Source organism: Calidris pugnax, unplaced genomic scaffold (genome assembly GCF_001431845.1).
Source record: "Calidris pugnax isolate Ruff unplaced genomic scaffold, ASM143184v1 scaffold68, whole genome shotgun sequence".
Lineage (NCBI taxonomy): Eukaryota > Metazoa > Chordata > Aves > Charadriiformes > Scolopacidae > Calidris > Calidris pugnax.
The window spans coordinates 2,855,302-2,873,953 of record NW_015090921.1 but is presented as its reverse complement, the minus strand read 5'-3'; the positions used below and the strand labels follow the sequence as shown (position 1 = coordinate 2,873,953).

Genomic DNA, 18,652 nt, shown 5'->3' with positions numbered 1-18,652 from the left:
GCCAGCTCTTCCCTAAAGCAAGGGAATACTGGGGGGTGTTACTGAAGCTGTGAGGTGCCCCAAGGTTTTTTGGTAGGCAAAATGGCCAGAGGAATGGGTTGGGTTGTTTTGGGAGGGGGGAGAGAAGAGGGCTTCTGCCAGTGGACAAGGAAGGGTTTTGCTCCTCTCAGCAGCTGAGGTCTGGAGGTTGGTGGCAGACGACCTGGCTGCTCGTTGTGGTGGACATCTGGGCACTAACGCTGTCTCTTGCCTTGGCAGACGGCTTTCTCCGACTTCCTCACTGGGAGCTCCAAAGATTTGGCAAAGCACGTCAAGCTGGTTGTGAGTGTGCAGGGGTGCTCTGGGCCAGGGAGGGGGGTGAGCTGTGGAGGTGTGAGGAGCAGTCCCTGGGCACACTAAATATCTCAGGGTTGGGGAAACAGAGAATGTGTTCGTGGGGTCATCGGCTTCCCCTGGTTTGGAGGACAGTTGCCGTGGGGAGCAGAGGGGGAGGCCATTTCTTCCCAAGTGGGTACAAGTGGGCCAGACCCCCCCTTACAGCAGCCAGAATGCCCCTGTATTGTCTCCAGTGTGATGGGACAGACCTGACCCCCAAGATCCAGGACCTGAAGCCTCAGTGCCTGGTCTTCCTGAACATCCCCAGGTGAGCAACCCCAGAACCTGCCCTCATGTGATGGGCTCCTTACCCCCATGCCACAGATGGGCATGGGTTTGAGATGGGGGGGCCTGTCCCTTCATTGCTCACCATCCCTTCACAGGTACTGTGCAGGCACCATGCCCTGGGGCAATCCTGGGGAGCACCATGACTTTGAGCCGCAGCGTCATGATGATGGCTGCATTGAAGTTATCGGCTTCACCATGACATCCCTGGTGAGTTGGTGCTCTTGCCAGTTGTAGCTAACAACCAGGGGAGTGACTGGTCCCATTGACCCCCCAGCTTCTCTCCTGCCGACTTGTGGTGTTGGCCTGTGTGACAGTGGCTGCTCTTTGAGATTTAGGCGAGGTGCTGTCAAGCCCTGGTGTCTGTGAATCCCTTCCCACTGAAATCAGGCCTGAGACACTCAGAACTTGGTTCACATGCAACATCTGGCTGACAATATGTGCTCCCCCCATCCACCCCTCAGTCCACCCCTCAGTCCATGCCCTGTTCTCACTCTGGACACTTTCACAGGCTGCCTTGCAGGTCGGTGGCCACGGGGAGCGGCTGTGCCAGTGCCGGCAGGTGGTTCTCACCACGTCCAAGGCCATCCCCATGCAGGTGGATGGAGAACCCTGCAAGCTGGCAGCTTCCTGCATCCACATCTCCCTGCGCAATCAAGCCAACATGGTTCAGAAGACCAAGCGGCGCAACTCCATGCCTCTGCTCAATGAGTAGGTTCCTCAAACCAATCGGCCAACCTCCTCTCCAAAGCAGAATGGGATGGAAGGGGGAGGGATATGGGACTGATCCATCACTCCCAGAGGTGTTTCCATCCTCTCTCAAGGAGGGAAGGGGTCAGGCCACAGAAGTATGGCCAGACCCTGACGCTGGAGAAGCGGCTGGTGGCAAGCTCCCCAACCCAATCTGTGCACAAGACTATGCTCTTGTCTCTTTTGGAGGGGTGAGTGGGATAAGGAGACCACAGACTGTCTCTTTCTGACCCCTTCCCTTTTCCTTCTCCCCTGCACCCAGCCAGCAGCCGGTACCCGAGCGGCTGCGGATCCGGGTGAGCCGAATCAGCATGCGCGACTACGAGGCGCTGCACTACGACAAGGAAAAGCTCAAGGAAGCCTGTGAGTGACCAGCTGAGTGACCAGGGGGTGGGAGCTGCGGTCCCCGAGTCTCAGCTAAGCTGTGTGAGGTGTTGGGGATAAGGCAGGGACTGCTCCCTGAGTTGTGTCTGTGCCCTGTCGTGCAGCTGTGCCACTGGGGATCATCGTGGTTCCAGGAGACAGCGACCTGGAGTTGTGCCGGACCCAAATTGAGAGGCTGCAAGAGGTGAGACTGCGTGGGAAGCGGTCATGGCTGGATGCTGAGGGTGAAAGGGTTCAAAGCAGGGGTTTCTAAGCCTCCTTGACCTGCATCCACCAACACACACGCTCTTGCTTCTGGTAGCGAGTCATGGTTTGCCTTCACCACGTGGTGGAGGCAGGATCCCAAGCTGGATGGCCTGTTGCTCCATGTTCTCTGTCAGGTTCTTTCTCAGCATTGCTTGCTGTGTAAGCCCGGAGTGTCAGTGGCTCAGAAAAATTATGGAGCAATGGAAAAAGCCAGCACACTATGCTATGGGGGCCTATCAACTCCTGGGTGTTTGGGGAGGCCTTTCCTCTCTGCCTTTGTTTGCTGTGCTGTGTTCCTTCGGCCCTCTGTGGGCTCCATGTTTCCTGGCACAGCTCTGCTCCCACCAGGTGCCTGGATTAGGGTAGTCCCCCCTCCAAAACTTCTCAAAAGCGCCAGCTTTTGTGCTCCTGCCAATGTGCTGGCGTGTGTCCACGACCCGGACATGGGCTGTGTAACCCTTGTTCCTGGTGAGCAGTGCCTTCTGAGCCCACAGTGTGCCTGCTGGTGCCACGCTGCTTAGTCTGATTATCTCCTAGAAGACTGAAGAGACCTTGCTCAGTGCCCAGTTAGGTGGCTCTTGTGCTTGAGGGAATCCCACCCAGCGTGTGCGTAGTGTCCTGTAGGGTTGAGTTGCAGAGCTGCTTGCCCAGGCTGGCACACTGGCATCTGCCTCTTGCTCTGCCTGCTCTGCATGCCTGTCCCCTGCCCACCTTGTCACCAGACACTGAAGAGGACACACAGACAGACACGTGGCTAGCAGCTCCCAGGCTCAGAGGGTAGCACTTTCCTACAGCATCAACCTGGTAGACTGATGCCTCTGCAACCTCCTGCACCTCTAAAGCTGTGCATTCAGGCTGGTGTTCCTTGGTCACCTCATGGTTTACCTCTTCTCTTTCCTTGGGCAGCCACTGTGCCCTGGCCTCAAAGCAGGGCAGGGACCAGGCACTGTGGCCAGGCAGTGTGTAAAGCCAGATATGACAGCACATTAAGCAAACCCCTATGGGATGAGAGAGGGGCTGGGGGGCCAGCCAGACAAAAGCTGTAACGGCTAACCTTGCCTTTCTGCAGGACTTCCCTCCCCAGCCCTCTGCTTTAGAGCGCCTGCTCTTTCAGGTGTGTATGGCCTCGCTCCATCCTCCCGGGGTCATCTGTCATGTCCACCATGCCCGTTTTGTGGGCTCATCTTGTGGTATCTCTCTCCAGTGAGCTCCAGTCTGTCCCATGATGCTCCCCGTTGCTGTGTGCTGTGCCCGTGTTCAAGTTCCCTTTCCCATCTAAGCGCCTGTGGTCCACCATGTCTGCAGGGACCTCCCAAAGCACAAGGGACGCTCTGGGAAGAGCTGAGGAGGACAAGAGACATGACTGTATCCTCTGCTTGTTTTTTATACAGGAGGGAGATGGAGCCAAACCAAAGATGCTGTCATCCCAGAAGCTGTCGCCCAAGTGGTGCTTCCTAGACTGTGAGTATTATCTTCCCTGGCTGTGTCTGAATTAGGGGAGGTGAGGTGACAGACCCTTGGTGACAACCAGTGAGACCCACGTGGGACTTGAGACTCACGGATGTTGGGGTCTTTGTGGCCAAGTGCAGCAGTGCTTTGCCTCAGGCTGTGCCTCTGGCTGCTGACCATGAGTGGAGCCGGGGGTGTCTGCTGGTCTCCTGCCCCCAAAGCTGAAGGCAGCTTGGAAACGTGTGTCCCATCACGGACTGCTGGGGTTGCTCTCCAGTGTCATGCAGGCAGGGGGCCCTCCTGCTCCAGCACTCCAGGAGCAAGGCTCACCATGAATATCCTAGTCCCATGGCAGCAGGCTCCCTGCTGGGCTCCAGCTGATTCTTCTCCCCTGCCTGAAAATAGCTTTCTCCTCTCCCTTTGTCTTCACTGACCAAGGGGGCTCCAGAGCTCTCCTTCTGTCCAGAAGCTGGCCAAGAGAAATGAGTGCTGGTGGCACTTCATCTCCCTGACTTCCCAGTAGCAGGGCACAGCTGTGGGTTTAAAAGTGGGCTTGGGAAGCCTCGTGCTAGGCAGAAGGGATGCAGCTTCTCCCTTGGGGCCTCCAGCCCTGCATGTGGGGCTGCTGGCGCTGCTGCTCCCAGGTGTCACTACCAGGACCACTTTACCTCCTCCTCCCAGTCTCCCAGCAGCAGGTCCTGGGCTCAGGAAAACATGTCAGGGCAGAGGCCAGAGGCTCGTTCAAGACAGAGCAGGCTCATCCAAGTGAACGAATTACAGGTCTTCAGCAGCAGCTCCCTGGCTGTAAATCTCCAGCCAGGACAGGATAAACGGGTCTCTTTCACCCCTCTCATCTGCTCCGGCCTCTCCCTGTTCTGTTTGCAGAGAGAATTCCCCAGGTCCTCAAGGGTCCCACTTGCAGCAACCTCACCTGGGCAGGCACCAGCCTTGCAGGACACAGGGGGAAAGTGCCACCCTGCATGAGTTGTCCTGGCACTGTGCTCTTACCTGTCCTGCTCTCCCTTGGTAGATGCCATCCATAAGTCCCAAGAGGTGGTGGCTGTGTGGCTCTGGCTCCAGCAGAACCTCTTGCTCCATTGGTGTTGAAGGAGCTCCTCTTTAAGGAAGTGGATGAGCAGAGGGATGCACTTGGGCTGGCAGCTGCTTTGAAGCTCTCCTGCTGTCCTAGGAGATGGGATGCTTGGGTCTACAACCAGTGGTGGCGTGCTTTGTTGTACCTGGCAGTCACAAGCTCTGACCTTGTGGCCTTGTGGTGGTCTGTGGGACATTACAGTCAAGTCAGCGGGAAGCTGAACTCCCTCTTCTCCCAACCTAGTGTCCCCATTTCTTAATGCTCTGCAACCAGGTGCATCATGTTAAATCGGGACAGTTCCTCACCTGGTGTGAGTGCTGAGACACACGCTGCACGGCCCTGAGTTTCATCTGCCCAGTCAAATCCTACATTGCAAGACTGGAGCACTCAAAATCCCCCAGAAAGGCCACGGCATCAGCTAGTTGTGTTCTTGCCTTCCCTGTCAGGAGTCATTGAGGAGGAGATAGCAAGCAAAGGCATGTTGCACAGGAGCATGGTGGTCTGCAGGCCCAACAGTCTGCCTCTAGGGTAAAGAGGGTGAGGGGGTGCTGTTTGCTTTGCTGTGCCCTCTGTGCAAGCCACGAAGTGGCTGGATAGTTTGCTATCACTCCATGGTGGAAAGCAGCCATCTCCCTCATCTCACGCCAAGAATTACCTTGTCTCTCTCTGTCCCTGTCTTACAGCAACCACGGCTGATCGGTTCTACAGGATAGACCGTGCACAGGTGAGTGTCATCACCCCCAATGTCTACTGGGAAGGTGCTTGGGTGTCCTGTGTTCACGTTAGCCTTGGAGATGTGCAGGTCTCACACCTCTGCCCTGCTCTGTGGCATCCCCTGAGGGGTGGTGTGACAGGCCTGGCGCCCAGGACCAGCCCCAGCACCTCCAGGTTGCTGCAGAAAGGGAATTGGGTGGAAGCACGGAGACTTGGGTTGGTAGCTGCTCACATGACCTTACAGCAAAAAGGGTAAGGAATAGCAACGTAGGAAGGCTGGCCAGGCACCCACCAACCGGGGTTGTCTTAATGAGGGGGATGTGGAGATGAGATGTATGGGTCATCTGCTGAGTTAGCAGGAGATGGGAAGCCTGAAAAGGACAAGGAGACCCAGAGGTTTCCCACATATGGGTCCCAGGGCTCTTTGAGCCACCATCGCTCTGCTGAGGAGCAAGTGAGTGGGCTACAGGGCATGGGATGTGAGGGGATGAAGCTATACAGAAGTAGGTCTTGCTTCTGAGGAGGGGTGACTTGTGTCTTTCAGGAGCACCTCAACTATGTGACAGAGATATCTCAGGATGAGCTGTATGTGCTGGACCCAGAGCTGGTGATCACCCAGACTGTGGGCACTTCTCCTGCCATGCCTGACCTCGTTGATTCGTCTGCCACACCCACTGGGGACCATTTTGCATTCCCTTCCTCTTCCTCCTCTCCACCCTCCTCTCCTGCCCCCAGGTGAGTCTGGAATGGAGGTGCTGGACCTCAGGAAGGATGACAGTGATGGGAGAGCCAGGGTTGGCTTCACAGTATTGATCCCTGGCCCAGATTATGGGGGGCTCCCTGGAAGCGAGCAGGAATTCAGTGCTGAGTTAGATCAGGAGGTGAGACACCATCCTGTCCTCCCTGCTCTTCTGCCAGCACTGCTGGAAGCAATGGGGCATCACCAGGTGGCTCAACCATGGAGTCAAGCTCCAGTGCCTAGCCCATGGGGCGAAGGGCATGGGTCTCTTTTGGTCCAAATACAGTCAGCCTCAGGTACGGGTGAGCAGTGGAGCTGGGAGCAGTAGAAATGGGAGGGGGAATGGGGAAGAACCCAGATCAGAGAAGTAGCAGATGGCATGGCCAAAGAGCAGAAAAGTCCCTTGGCCTTCCTCTCCTCCTGCCTGCTGGCTTCTCCACAGCTCTCCCTCCACCCGCTGTGTGCCCTTTTGGGTGATCTGCTGCCAGGGTTAGTTATGCCTTTTCTTCCTCCCTTCCAGCGCTGAGCCTGAACGCTGCCTCCCGCAGAAAGGTGAGTCCTGTCCCACCCCTGCTGCACCTCTTTGCAGGTCACACTCATTTGGGACCCTGCCATGGTGGGGTTTTTTTGGCCTGTCCTTTCCCTTGACGTGCAGGCAGGGTCCCTGCTGTCTGTGTGCTGGGTGGGAGCGCGGAGCCCCCGAGGTGGGCAGGAGAGAGCTGACAGTGATTTGTGGAGTGGGCCCACCAGGCGCCTTCCTGACTCCGCCGTGAGGGAAATGGTGTGGGCAGAGGGGTTAATCCCCCACCTGCGGAGCCAAATGTTGTGGGCTGGGTTTGAGGGGCTGTCTCTGGCGGCTGACTGAGGGCCCAGGAGGTGGAAGCAGCAAGCAAGGTCAGGGGCCTCACCGAGCTGAGCAAATGGAAAGAGTTTCCTGAAGCTTGAGCAGAGCCCAGTGCCTGGAAGTGTGAGTGAGTCATGGGTGAGAGGCGTCGCGGCCGCTGGCTGACACCCGGGAGATCTGTCCCCTGCTTCCATCCCAAGTCACCCTGCCCATGGGCAGAGACTGCTCCCCCTGATTGTGCACCTCCCTGGGGCTGAGGTCTGGCTGCTCCACCAGCTACGTGGGGTCTTCTGCCTTCCTGTGGCTTGTCCCTTACATGCCTGAAGGTAGGGGAGCCAGTCTGACCAAGGGGTTAGCACCTGGAGGAGCTCCAGCTGACTGCTGAGCCTCAGGTGCCCAACCCTTGGCTCCCCGGTTAGATAAATGGCATTACAGCTTGGCTTTTCTGACCCTGATCTGTCTCCCTTCTTTTCAGATGACCCTCTGATAGAAGCTGCCAAGAGTGGCAACTTCAGCAAGGTAGGCGCTGCTGCTGCCTGCTGGGATGTGCAGCCCATGGTTGGCTCTGGGCTTCTCCAGAAGCATCTGGGGAGATCTTCTCTGGCATTCCCCTGGGGCTATGGGAAGCTCTGCCAGCCGTGCTCCATTATCGCCCTGGAGCAGCTCCTGCCGAGCACCTTCCTCCACAACCAGTGGCTGGAAACCAGGCAGGCTTCTGGCAAGAAGCCTTGTTCCTCCCCTGGGGGACAGAGAGGGAAGGAACTTGGTGGCGTGGCTGAGCTGGACAAAGCTCCCCACCAGGTCCTGAATATCCACACAATGTGCTGGGCACCCCGGGGACGCAATGCTGGGGCTTGGAGCTGGGAAAGGCAATTCATCCCAAGCAATATCTCTCCCTCCTGCAGTTCCAAGAGCTGCACCAGGCTGGAAGAGACCTGATGGTGCGAGACTCCTCGGGCCAGACCGTCCTCCACCATGCTGTCAAATCAGGGAGCAAGGACATCGTCAAATACATCATTGAGAACGGTGAGCTGGGGCCAGGGGGCAACCCTTAGCAAAGGAGTCCAGCACCCGAAAAGCCCAACCCTGGCTGATCCCAGGTGATCCTGGCTTTCGATCCCTTCTAGATCCCTTTAGATCCCTTGCTACATCCTTCTGGCGTATGGGCTTTCCCTGGCATCTGACCTTATAGCGGCCTTTCAATATCTGAAGGGTGCCCATAGAAGAGCTGGGGAGGGACTCTTTGCCAGGAAGGGTAATGATAGGACAAGGGGAAACGGTTTTGAATTGGAAGAAAAAAGATTCAGATTAGATCTCAGGAAGAAATTTTTTACTATGAGGGTGGTGAGACACTGGAACAGGTTGCCCAGGGAAGTTGTGGCTGCCCCATCCCTGGAGGGGTTCAAGGCCAGGCTGGATGTGGCCTTGAGCAACCTGGTCTGGTGGGAGGTGTCCCTGCCCAGGGCAGGGGGTTGGAACTAGATGATCTTTGAGGTCCCTTCCAACCCAAACCATTCTATGACTCTATGTCTCTGCCAGTACTGGGGTGTCCCCATGGCTGTTGCTGCATCCTGGCACGGGGACCAGCATGTTTCTTGGAAACGTTTCTCAGTGTCCTGCTTCTGCCTTCAGGACAGCTGACCTCTTGATGTTTTTGGCAGTGCCCACTGAAATACAGGCTGCTTTATTTTTATTTTCATGTTTTTCTGTAATGAGTCTACAACAACTCTTCTTCCCTGGGCTCGGGTGTTGTTCCTGGCCTGAGCTTTTGGAGCAGGCAGCATGGAAAGAGCAGCCCCTTTGGAAAGATGCAGAGTGTGACTGGGGGAGCAGGGGGGTCCATCTCTGCCCCACAGCCGGGTCTCACTCTCCCTGCACTTTCTCTCCACAGCCCCTTCAGAAATCCTCGATGCCACCGAGGAGGAGAAGTAAGTTGCTGACTGACTTGTGTTACCTGTTGGCCAGACCCTCTGCGAGGTGACAAGTTGTCTGGGCACTTATCAGCTGCCCTTGCTCTAATTACCAGCCATGGTTCCTGGTCCACTTTGGACTGACTGTCCCCGAGCAGCCCCCTGCCTTCCTCTGCCAAGGAGGACAAGCGTGCAGCCCACCACCAAGCTTCTGCTGCAGCCCAATTGCTGTCCCTTGCTGCCACCCACGCGTGCTGCATGTCCCTGTTTTTTGGGGGGGAGGGGGACATATCACATGTCCTGCTTTCTCCTCCCCAGCGGCGAAACCAGCTTGCACCAGGCTGCAGCCTTACGCCAGCGCACTATCTGCCACTACATCGTGGAGGCCGGGGCTTCGCTCATGAAGACGGACCTGCAGGTGACAGCAGGAGGGCTGCCAGCGGGGCTTTCTTTGGTGGGGGGACACACCAGGGGGCTGGCAGGAGCGTGGCCAGCAGGAGAGCAGGGCAAGGGTGCTTCAGCTGGGGTCTACGCCAGCCAGAGAAGGGCTGAGGTGAAGCACCCATGCTTGCCGAGCCCAGCTGCAGAGGGGTTAAATCCCTCTCCTCCTCGTGCTTCTCCCCCCCCCACCCCCTTGTTTTATTAAATTAGAAGTGAGGGGCTGGAATGTCTCATCCCCATCTCCCCCTTGCCCGCCCTCCGGGGTCAGAGCAAGGACAGTCTCTCTCTGAGCTCCCTCCCAGCTGCAGGGCTCCCCCCGCTCTCCCCCCGCGGGCGGCCGTGATGGGGGTGCTGGGGACCTCCTCTCGGTGGGGGAAGCCGGCCCGTGGGGAGCAGGAGCAGGCAGAAGCAGCCCTCTCCCTCACATGCTTGGGTTAATCGAGACGTGCCGTGGTGGCCCAGGAGTTGTGCCAGCCCTGGCAAACGAGTCGCAGGAGGGGGACTTGAGGATGTGTTTTGGTACAGGAGGTTCCCGGCAGAGGGGAGACGTGGTTGTGTCCATCTGGCAGATGGGCTGTAAGTGAAGGAGATGTAGGAACAAGCCAAGGAGGTGCAGTCTTGTGGGTCAGGGACGCAGGGCAGGAGCCCAGCCATGGGGTGCAAACTTGCTGGGGCCAGCAGAGCTTGGGGGCTGCCTCTGATGATGTGCAGCCCCCTTACCAGCTGCCAGGGAGATAGAGTTGTAGAATCAGATGGGGTTGGAAGGGACCTCTGGAGATCATCTAGTCCAACCCCCCTGCCAAAGCAGGTCCACCCAGAGCAGGTTGCACAGGAACGTGTCCAGGTGGGGTTTGAATGTCTCCAGAGAAGGAGACTCCACCACCTCTCTGGGCAGCCTCTTCCAGGGCTCTGCCACCCTCAAAATGAAGAAGTTCCTCCTCACGTTTAGGTGGAACTTCTTATCCTCAAGTTTGTGCCCGTTTCCTCTTGTCCTGTCACTGGGAAGCCACTGAAAAAAAGACTGGCCCCGTCCTCCTGACACCCTCCCTTGAAGTATTTGTGTGCAGTGATCAGATCCCCCCTCAGCCTTCTCAAGACTAAAAAAACCCAGATGCTGTACAGACAATCTCTGGCTCCCCATCGCTCCTCCTTGGTCCTGGCCAAGGCTTGGGCATTGCACAGTGCCCAGGGTGAGACAGCGATGCCCAGGTGAGGTGGTGACTGGGGAGGAGCAGGGGAGGGCAGGGCAGTTCTGGGGTGCATCAGAGCAGTGGCAGGGATTTGGGGCGGGCTGGTCCCACACCCTGCAGAGGCCAGGGAAGGGAGGCCCAGCTTTATCTGCTCGGGGTGGGCAGGGGGGGCCCTGGCAGCTCCGGTTTCAGGCTGCGGGGCTTCAGGGGGAGACGGGAAAGAAACTCAATTCCTCCTCTGGTCTTTCCCCCCTGCTGCATTAAATGAGCACTCGCCTTCAGGGGCTGCAGAGAAGAAGCCTCCCCCCGCACCGTCCCCCTCCCCGGAGGAGAGCTGGCAGCAAAGCACAGAGCTCTCCTCCTGCGTGTGTGGGGGGAGTTGGGGACTTGATGATCTCAAAGGTCCCTTCCAACCATTAATATTCTGTGATTCCATGTGTGCAGGACCACGGGGTGTGCCAGGGTCTTGGGGTGCCTGTACAAAAGAGGGGGCTTCTTGGTGCATTGCCCTTCCCCACAGCGGATGGGCTTTTGTCCGTGTCCGACCATTGTTCCTGCTGAGAAATACACCACGGGTCGCCCTGGAGACCCCAGCACCCCACTGGCAGCCCCCCCGTGCCCCGCTGTGCACCCGGGGAAGGGACCAGCATCCCTTCCAGGGTCCGGTTTTCCATGGCGGCGACAGAGCGCTTGGCGAGGAGGAGCGAGGAGCAAGAGGGGGGAGTTTGGGGGGGTGGGAGGGAGAGGGAAGGGGGAGAGGAGACAGAGCTGGGAGCTGTTAACAGATTTGCTTTTTATGGAGTGCGGGAGTTCATTAGTGGACACAGTCCAGATGGCTGCAATAAGCTGGTGAAATGTGATCCTCCGCCGGGAGCTGGAGGGCTGGCCGGGCTGCCAGAGGGAAAGGGGGGGTTGGTATTCCTGGGCACTCCCCCAGGCATACCCCTCATTCCTCACCTTCTCCCCCACCCCAGCCTCCCCAGGGGGGAAGAGCAGGTCGTGGGGACCAACCTTTGTCTCCTCTCGGGGTGCTGGTGAAGGAGCACTCTTTCCCTCCGTGGGGAGGACACGGGCATTTGGCTATGTCCCACCTTGGTTGTGGGCTCTGGTGGACCCAGCTGTAGCCACCTTTTTGGAAGGGGGAATGGGGGCATCTTTGAGTGCTGAGGCAGCGGTTTAGGCAGTGCTAGGTGCTCTGACATCTTTTTGCCTCCCCTCTGCAGGGAGACACCCCCAAGCACCGGGCTGAGAAGGCGAATGACCCCGACTTAGCTGCCTACCTCGAGAACCGACAGCACTACCAGATGATCCAGCGAGAAGACCAGGAGACAGCTGTGTAGTGCTCGGCGTGCCTTAGCCCAAGCCAGCTCGGGCAGGACGAGAGGAGGACTATGGCAAGTGGCAGAGCTGTGAGTCTGGCTCAGCCTTCCCTAAGATGTCAACCTGGTCCCCAGAGGAGATGGAGACAGCAGAGCTCTGCCCCAGGCTGGGCTGGGACTCTTGTTTATGAGGACAATGGGTATTTGGGACTTGAAGCCTGACTCTTTGTGTGTGTCCCCCCCTCTTTTGCCCCTCATCTACCGCATTCTCTGCCCTGGATGGGCTCCATCCCACAGCCCTGTTGGGGAAGGCCAGGGTGAAGTCCCCAGTCACCCTTGTGCACGGCAGTGATGCCAGTGCCACCTAAGCAGGCTCCTACCTATGATCCTCATGGCATATCATTGTTTGCCCCTTCTCCCTGCTGCCGGCTCCCCCCTCCTTGCTTGGCTGGGTTCATGCCCTGTTCCTCCTCTCCTGTCTGGCACAGCCGTGGGAGGCACAGGCTGTGCGGGCCGACAGCAGAGCCCGTGAGCCTCAGACTTTGCCTCGAGGGAAGCGCCATGACTTACTGCCCCCGCCTCCTCCTCCCTCCTCTCGATTTGGGGTCTCTTCGTTGCCCTGCTGGGGCTTTCTGTGGCAGGAGGGAAGTCCCTGGCTCACCCAGCCTTTCCTCAGTGCTGGGGCAGCTGGAAGCAGGGCAGATGCTGCCCTCCCAGTTGCCTTTAGTGCTTAGCCAGTCAGCAGTCTGGCAGAGATAGCATGGAGGAAGGCTACCAAGCTCTCCCACCATCCTTCCCTCTGCAAGGCTAGGTGGAGCAGTGTCTGCTGGGCATCTCTTTGTGAGCCTGCTGCAGCAGGTAGAGAGCTGTGCTTGGCCTGGGCAGTGGCTGTGGTGGAGCCTGTTATGTTTCCCAAATGCTGACTTGGATCCAGCTGCCCTCCCTGCTTCAGCTCTCCCCCCGGCCCCGCGCACAACGCTAGATGTTGCACGGGGCTGGAGGGGCAGTGCTGGAGTCAGTGCTGCTCTCAGGGATTCCCCCCCTCATGCTCCTGTCAACACGCATCCTCTGAGTCCCGATTCCTGCCACCACCACCACCCCCCTTCCCCCCAAAACTGGGCGCAGGTCTTTGCAGGGCAAACTTGGGGGCTCGCCCAGCCCAGACACAAGCTCCCTGGGCAGGCCACCAGCTCACCCTCTCCAGCTTTAGCAGAAAGAGGGATCTGGATACATAGGAAGCACCAGGGCTCCCAGCACAAGTTATGCTTGCGATGGGATGGCATTTCACTTACCACCTGCTATGGGGCACGAGGCACCCATCTCCCCTGTGGGTGCTGAGCATCTGCAGAGAGGCATCAAGCCAGCCCTTCAGCAGGGCTTCTGCAGCGCCGGCAGTCTGTGGGACCAGGAGGTGCCAGCAGAGGAGGAGAGCTGATGGCTGTGGGCCTTGCAGACCGTGCTTGGTCCCTTCAGGAGGGTGGTGGGTGCAAAGCTGCTCGCAGCTTGGCACCCAGGAGAGGATGCAGCTGCCCCCCGGGCTGTGTGCGGTCCCACCTGCACTCACACCCAGCTGCCCCCGGTGGGTAGTGCTGGGTGGCACCATCCGGATCTCCTCTAATGCCAACAGGAAAGCAAAAAGGGTATGAGGGTACCACAGAGAACCAAAAATACCCTTGCAGGCTTTTTGGCCAGGGGGCAGAGTTCCCTTGGGAGATGGAGGACGCTGCGGTGGAGAGCAGAGGCACCAGGGCAGTGCGGGGTGCCAGGGGTCAGTGGCATTATTGGCCATCAATGACAATAGTGTCCCAACACCTTCAGAGCTGGGGTGCTCCAGCAGCACCCAGGGTTCCTAGCAGCGCTGGTCGGTGGCATTATTGGCCATCAATGACAATAGTGTCCCAACACCTTCAGAGCTGGGGTGCTCCAGCAGCACCCAGGGTTCCTACCAGCACTGCTTGCTGGCCACCGACACACAAGGCACTGTCATCTTCTCAAAGGTGCAGACTTCTGCCCTCCCCCAAACCGGGATGCCGCAGGCGTTTACAGCCCCAGCTTCCCCCTTTCTCCCCAGTTTTGTATCATCTTCCCTTCTAGTTTTTTGTACAGGTAGTTGAGAGACACACTGTTCCCCCTCCCTGCCTGGCCCCTCCGTGCGTGCGTGAGCTGAGTTGCTGTGCAATTCCAAGCCTGGCTTGTGTTTCGGCGAAGGCGGAGGGGGTGTTGGTCACCCTGCCCGCGGAGGGCAGGGGTTCTGTGCAATACCTGGGTCTGTGTTTCCTAGATGCTGTTGTAGGACTGTATTTTTGTAACTCTGTGAGGGTGCCGGCTCCCACAGGCCGAGGGTCTGGCCTGAGCCTGGCGTTCCCATCGCTTTTTGACTTCGACCGTTTGGATGTTGTTGTTTCTCGCCACTGAAATAAAGAGATGGATGTTTTAGGTCCTGTCCCTGGCTGCATCTGTGAGAATGATGTACTGGAGAAATTGATAAAGAGATGGATGTTTTAGGTCCTGTCCCCGGCTGCATCTGTGAGAATGTGAGAAATTGGAATATTTCACACAACCTCACTTTGGGACAAGAAGGATGCAGCAGGCACTGTATGAGTGACACCCCTCCAGGCTGAACCCCGAGGCTTCTGCCCCCATCCTAACTGGGGGGTCTTCTGGAGAGTTCCCTGCTGGGCCAGGTCCTGCACAGCATCCCTCTAGGACAGTTGCTGGATGCAGTGATGTTGTCCTGAGGGACCTTCTCCCCGGCTCTGTGGCATACGTTGATATTTGGTGCAATGTGGACCAGGGAGAAAGGGCACTGCCATCCCAAGGGATGCAGAAGAGCTTGGAAGTGTGAATCAGGAGCTGGCAACCTGCTGTTCCTGCCCTGCTCTGGTTCCTCTCTGGGGCAGGAGGTGGCAGCTCCGGAGCCAGACCTGCCCTGTCCTTTGTAGCCGCATGGCTATTGATGGGTATGGCAGCAGCATCCAGCCTCCAGACCTCAAAACGTTTCTCTCAGCCCTTTGTGTGGTGACCTGTCCTCAGCCATGCCACCCTGCAGGGGACGAGCTTGCTCGGTGGCCTTTCCCGTTCATTCCCAGCTCTGGAGGGGAGCGGTGGGGTCCCTCTTCCAGAGCTGGGGTTGCAACCTCGAGGGCTGGGATCATCTCTGGTGGGAGGACCGCTCTCTCATGACAAAAGCAAAGGGATTAGGGACTCTTCTGCTCCCAGCCCTTGTCTCCTAAGGAGGAGGACAGCGGCCAAGGCTGTCTCTCCCTGCAGAGCTCCCTTTGCAAATGGGAGGTGATCGCTCCGTCCCGACGGACGCGCTGCTGAGGGAGCTGAGGATGGAGGCAGTGGGTGATGTGGAGCTGGACTCAAAACTGGGATTCCTGAGGGCATCTTGGCAGCTTGCCTGTGGCTCCAGCCTCCCCCTCCCCATCCTGGAGAAGCAGCCTCCTTCCCCGGCCACATTTGTCCCTTCCACCACCACCACCCACCCCCCCTTCAACCATGCGCCTCCCTTTCATCGCCTTCAGCCTTCCAGCTAACAGTGGGGGTCTGTACCCGGGTGTAAGGCACACCAAATTGTGTGTCGTCCCCCCCCCGCCTCCCTGGGCCTCTGCCCGGGGACCAGGTGGGGACGTGCGACTGGGAGGAGGGGGGCCCCAGCTCCGCTTCGGTGCCCGGGACCCCGGCACCTTGGCGCTTGGCCCACCCTGTCTCGGTGAGGGCTGTCAGTAACCATGGCAACGGGAGTTTTCCAGCCGCCCCCGGTGTCAAATTTATGGCGAGGGAGAGAAACGGTCCCAAATGCCATCGCTGTCGGTGTTTAGGAAAGGGGCAGTCCACCTTTTGTCAGGGGGGAGAGAGAGCTCTTCCCTTCTCTCTGAAGGGCCTCAGCATCCCCCATTTGTCCCTTGCAGGCGGGTGTCAGAGGTTCAGAGGGTCTTTCTGGCCTCTGGTGGGATGGAAACCCACCTTGGGGGTGGGGAAGTTTGCATATGCATGGTGGGGGACATGTGTGCATACTGGGCAAAGCCATGCAAGCCCAGCCCCAGCTAAACAGAGCTGGGGTGACAGCAGTTGACCCTGTTAATGATTACCTGCCACACGCCGGCTTCCACAAGCCTGAGCAAGGAAAACTTCTCCCTCCCCTGCCCCCATCCACCCCCTCCCCAATGCAGCAACACTGCCCCAAGGATCAGCCTTGGACTTGGAGGTGGAAAATGCGGAGCTGATGTGCCACAAACTACCTTAGAGGTGAAAAGCTCGAGGTAAGCAACGGCAAGGAAACCCACCTGGGTTGGTCACCTTCCCTCTCTTCTCTCCTTCCCTCGCTATGAGGCCCCTCTCTGCAAACACAGCCTTCTGCTGCCTCTTTGGGCTGGGGAAGGAGCCATTCCCTCCCCCCCTGCATCCCTCAGAGAGGACCCCGAGGGACCAAGCAAAGCCACTGCTGGGAGTGATGGACACCAACCCTTCTCCGCTCTCCCTCGCAGCCAGCACCTCTCTCCTGGTCCCCAGCCCCAGGAGGTGACAAGAGGGGAACGGGAATAGCTGGAAACAGAGGAAGGAGTGAAAACCTCTGGGGACGCCAGTGGGGTCTCTGGCTCCTGGCTGAGGAAGAGGAGCAGAGCTTGCCCCACACCCAGCTCTTTCTCAGCTCCACCAAGCCCTGGTTTGCCCACCCCAGTCCCATAACTCAGATTTGCAAACCTGATGCCACTGAACCCCAGCCACGAGCAGGACACCTAGGTCCTTCCCCTTCTGTTTGACCGGGACGTTTGTCTCCACAGCTTTCTTTCTTCAGCTTTGGTTTAAAGGTCCAGGATTGGGGAAGGGGGGGGCTAGGGGGACTCTTGGCTTTGCTACCTGGCCAGCTATCAGGACCCATTTCTGCACCCCGTGTTCAAAGGTACATCCCAGTATGTCCACACCACCAGGGCACCCAGGGCAGCACCCCTTGCTGTGTGTGCTCCCGTGGTTGCCAGCCCTCCCTCTAAACCTCTGCAGATGTTCAGGAAACCACCGGCAGGGTGCGAGTTAAATGGGGGAATCTCTCCGAAAGCGACTCCTGTCTGTGAAGCAGCTCATAAAAAACAGCTTCTCCCCCTCTCCCCCTCCCTCTCCCCCTCCTCCTCCGCTCCCCCAACCCCACCTGTGGCAGTCCTCTCTCTGCAGCCTTCTTCCAGGGGCAGGGCTGGAAAAATGGCTCAGTTCCCCATCAAACCCCCGTTCTTCTGGCACGACACTCGCCTTATGCCACTGAACCCCAGCCACGAGCAGGACACCTAGGTCCTTCCCCTTCTGTTTGACCGGGACGTTTGTCTCCACAGCTTTCTTTCTTCAGCTTTGGTTTAAAGGTCCAGGATTGGGAAGAGGGGAGCTAAGGGGACTCTTGGCTTTGCTACCTGGCCAGCTATCAGGACCCATTTCTGCACCCCGTGTTCAAAGGTACATCCCAGTATGTCCACACCACCAGGGCACCCAGGGCAGCACCCCTTGCTGTGTGTGCTCCCGTGGTTGCCAGCCCTCCCTCTAAACCTCTGCAGATGTTCAGGAAACCACCGGCAGGGTGCGAGTTAAATGGGGGAATCTCTCCGAAAGCGACTCCTGTCTGTGAAGCAGCTCATAAAAAACAGCTTCTCCCCCTCTCCCCCTCCCTCTCCCCCTCCTCCTCCGCTCCCCCAACCCCACCTGTGGCAGCCCTGCTCTCTGCAGCCTTCTTCCAGGGGCAGGGGTGGAAAAATGGCTCCATTCCCCATCAAATCCCCGTTCTTCTGGCACGACACTCGCCTTTCTGGCTGGTAAGTGCAGAAGAGAGTTGGTCTGGTCCCTGCTTCTCCTCACCTCCTAAGAAAATGGAGGGGGGGGGATGTGGGCAAGGGAGCAGTCACGTCCTTTCATCCCCAACCAAGCAGCCTGATCTCCTGTTCCTGCTTGGCCCCGAGGAGAAGGGCTGCAGGGTGGCTGAGCTGGGGCCAGGCAGGGCACGAGGGACAGGGCTGGGTGGACACCTAGGCCAGTGTGAAAGTGATGTGCTGAGAAGGTGCCCGCTCCCTGGCACCCCTCCCAGGAGGGGCAGAGCAAGGGTGGAAAAGAGGAGAAACCATGAAAGGGTTGGTCCATCGGTGCCAGCGGCCTTGGATGGGGAAAGGGGCATCCATGGAGGTGATGGAGTCCCCATCAAATCCCCGTTCTTCTGGCACGACACTCGCCTTTCTGGCTGGTAAGTGCAGAAGAGAGTTGGTCTGGTCCCTGCTTCTCCTCACCTCCTAAGAAAATGGAGGGGGGGGGATGTGGGCAAGGGAGCAGTCACGTCCTTTCATCCCCAACCAAGCAGCCTGATCTCCTGTTCCTGCTTGGCCCCGAGGAGAAGGGCTGCAGGGTGGCTGAGCTGGGGCCAGGCAGGGCACGAGGGACAGGGCTGGGTGGACACCTAGGCCAGTGTGAAAGTGATGTGCTGAGAAGGTGCCCGCTCCCCAGCACCCCTCCCAGGAGGGGCAGAGCAAGGGTGGAAAAGAGGAGAAACCATGAAAGGGTTGGTCCATCGGTGCCAGCGGCCTTGGATGGGGAAAGGGGCATCCATGGAGGTGATGGAGACATGGGGTGGTTCCCTTTGCTCCATCTAGCCCCAGGGGTGCCCTGGGGAACCACCTCCCAGCGGGTCACAGAGCAGGGGGCCCAGGGGAGCCCACCGTTGGGCTTGCACCCCTCCAGCCACTCCGCGATGCCGGGGTGCATGGTCAGCTGGAAACCCCCCCAAACTTCATTGCTACCAACCCCACAGAGCATGGGGGGGTGAGACACCCTACTGAGGGCAAAGGGGGGGACACAGGACACCCCCTGAGGGCAGGGGAGGTTGGCCTGACCCCTCAGCCCCAGCACACTCCCCGGCTGAGCAGGGACCGCCGCCGGCCCG

General features: G+C 58.5%; 1 protein-coding gene across 6 annotated transcripts in view; it reads left to right on the top strand.

Annotated features, from left to right (window-relative positions):
- Positions 1–14,175, top strand: part of DGKZ (diacylglycerol kinase, zeta) — a 60,552-nt gene extending 46,377 nt beyond the window's left edge. For 5 of the 6 annotated variants that reach the window (XM_014950272.1, XM_014950276.1, XM_014950278.1 and 2 more), the window contains 16 exons: positions 259–321; positions 570–643; positions 759–870; positions 1,172–1,371; positions 1,673–1,773; positions 1,899–1,978; positions 3,110–3,154; positions 3,432–3,501; positions 5,266–5,306; positions 5,841–6,031; positions 6,556–6,587; positions 7,355–7,398; positions 7,785–7,905; positions 8,771–8,807; positions 9,108–9,207; positions 11,644–14,175. In XM_014950272.1, the coding sequence (XP_014805758.1) occupies positions 259–321; positions 570–643; positions 759–870; positions 1,172–1,371; positions 1,673–1,773; positions 1,899–1,978; positions 3,110–3,154; positions 3,432–3,501; positions 5,266–5,306; positions 5,841–6,031; positions 6,556–6,587; positions 7,355–7,398; positions 7,785–7,905; positions 8,771–8,807; positions 9,108–9,207; positions 11,644–11,760 (1,428 nt within the window). In that variant the 3' untranslated portion in view covers positions 11,761–14,175. The remainder of the gene's footprint in view (positions 1–258; positions 322–569; positions 644–758; positions 871–1,171; positions 1,372–1,672; positions 1,774–1,898; positions 1,979–3,109; positions 3,155–3,431; positions 3,502–5,265; positions 5,307–5,840; positions 6,032–6,555; positions 6,588–7,354; positions 7,399–7,784; positions 7,906–8,770; positions 8,808–9,107; positions 9,208–11,643) is intronic. The other variant, XM_014950273.1, reaches the window with a different exon arrangement.
- Positions 14,176–18,652: the final 4,477 nt, after the last annotated feature.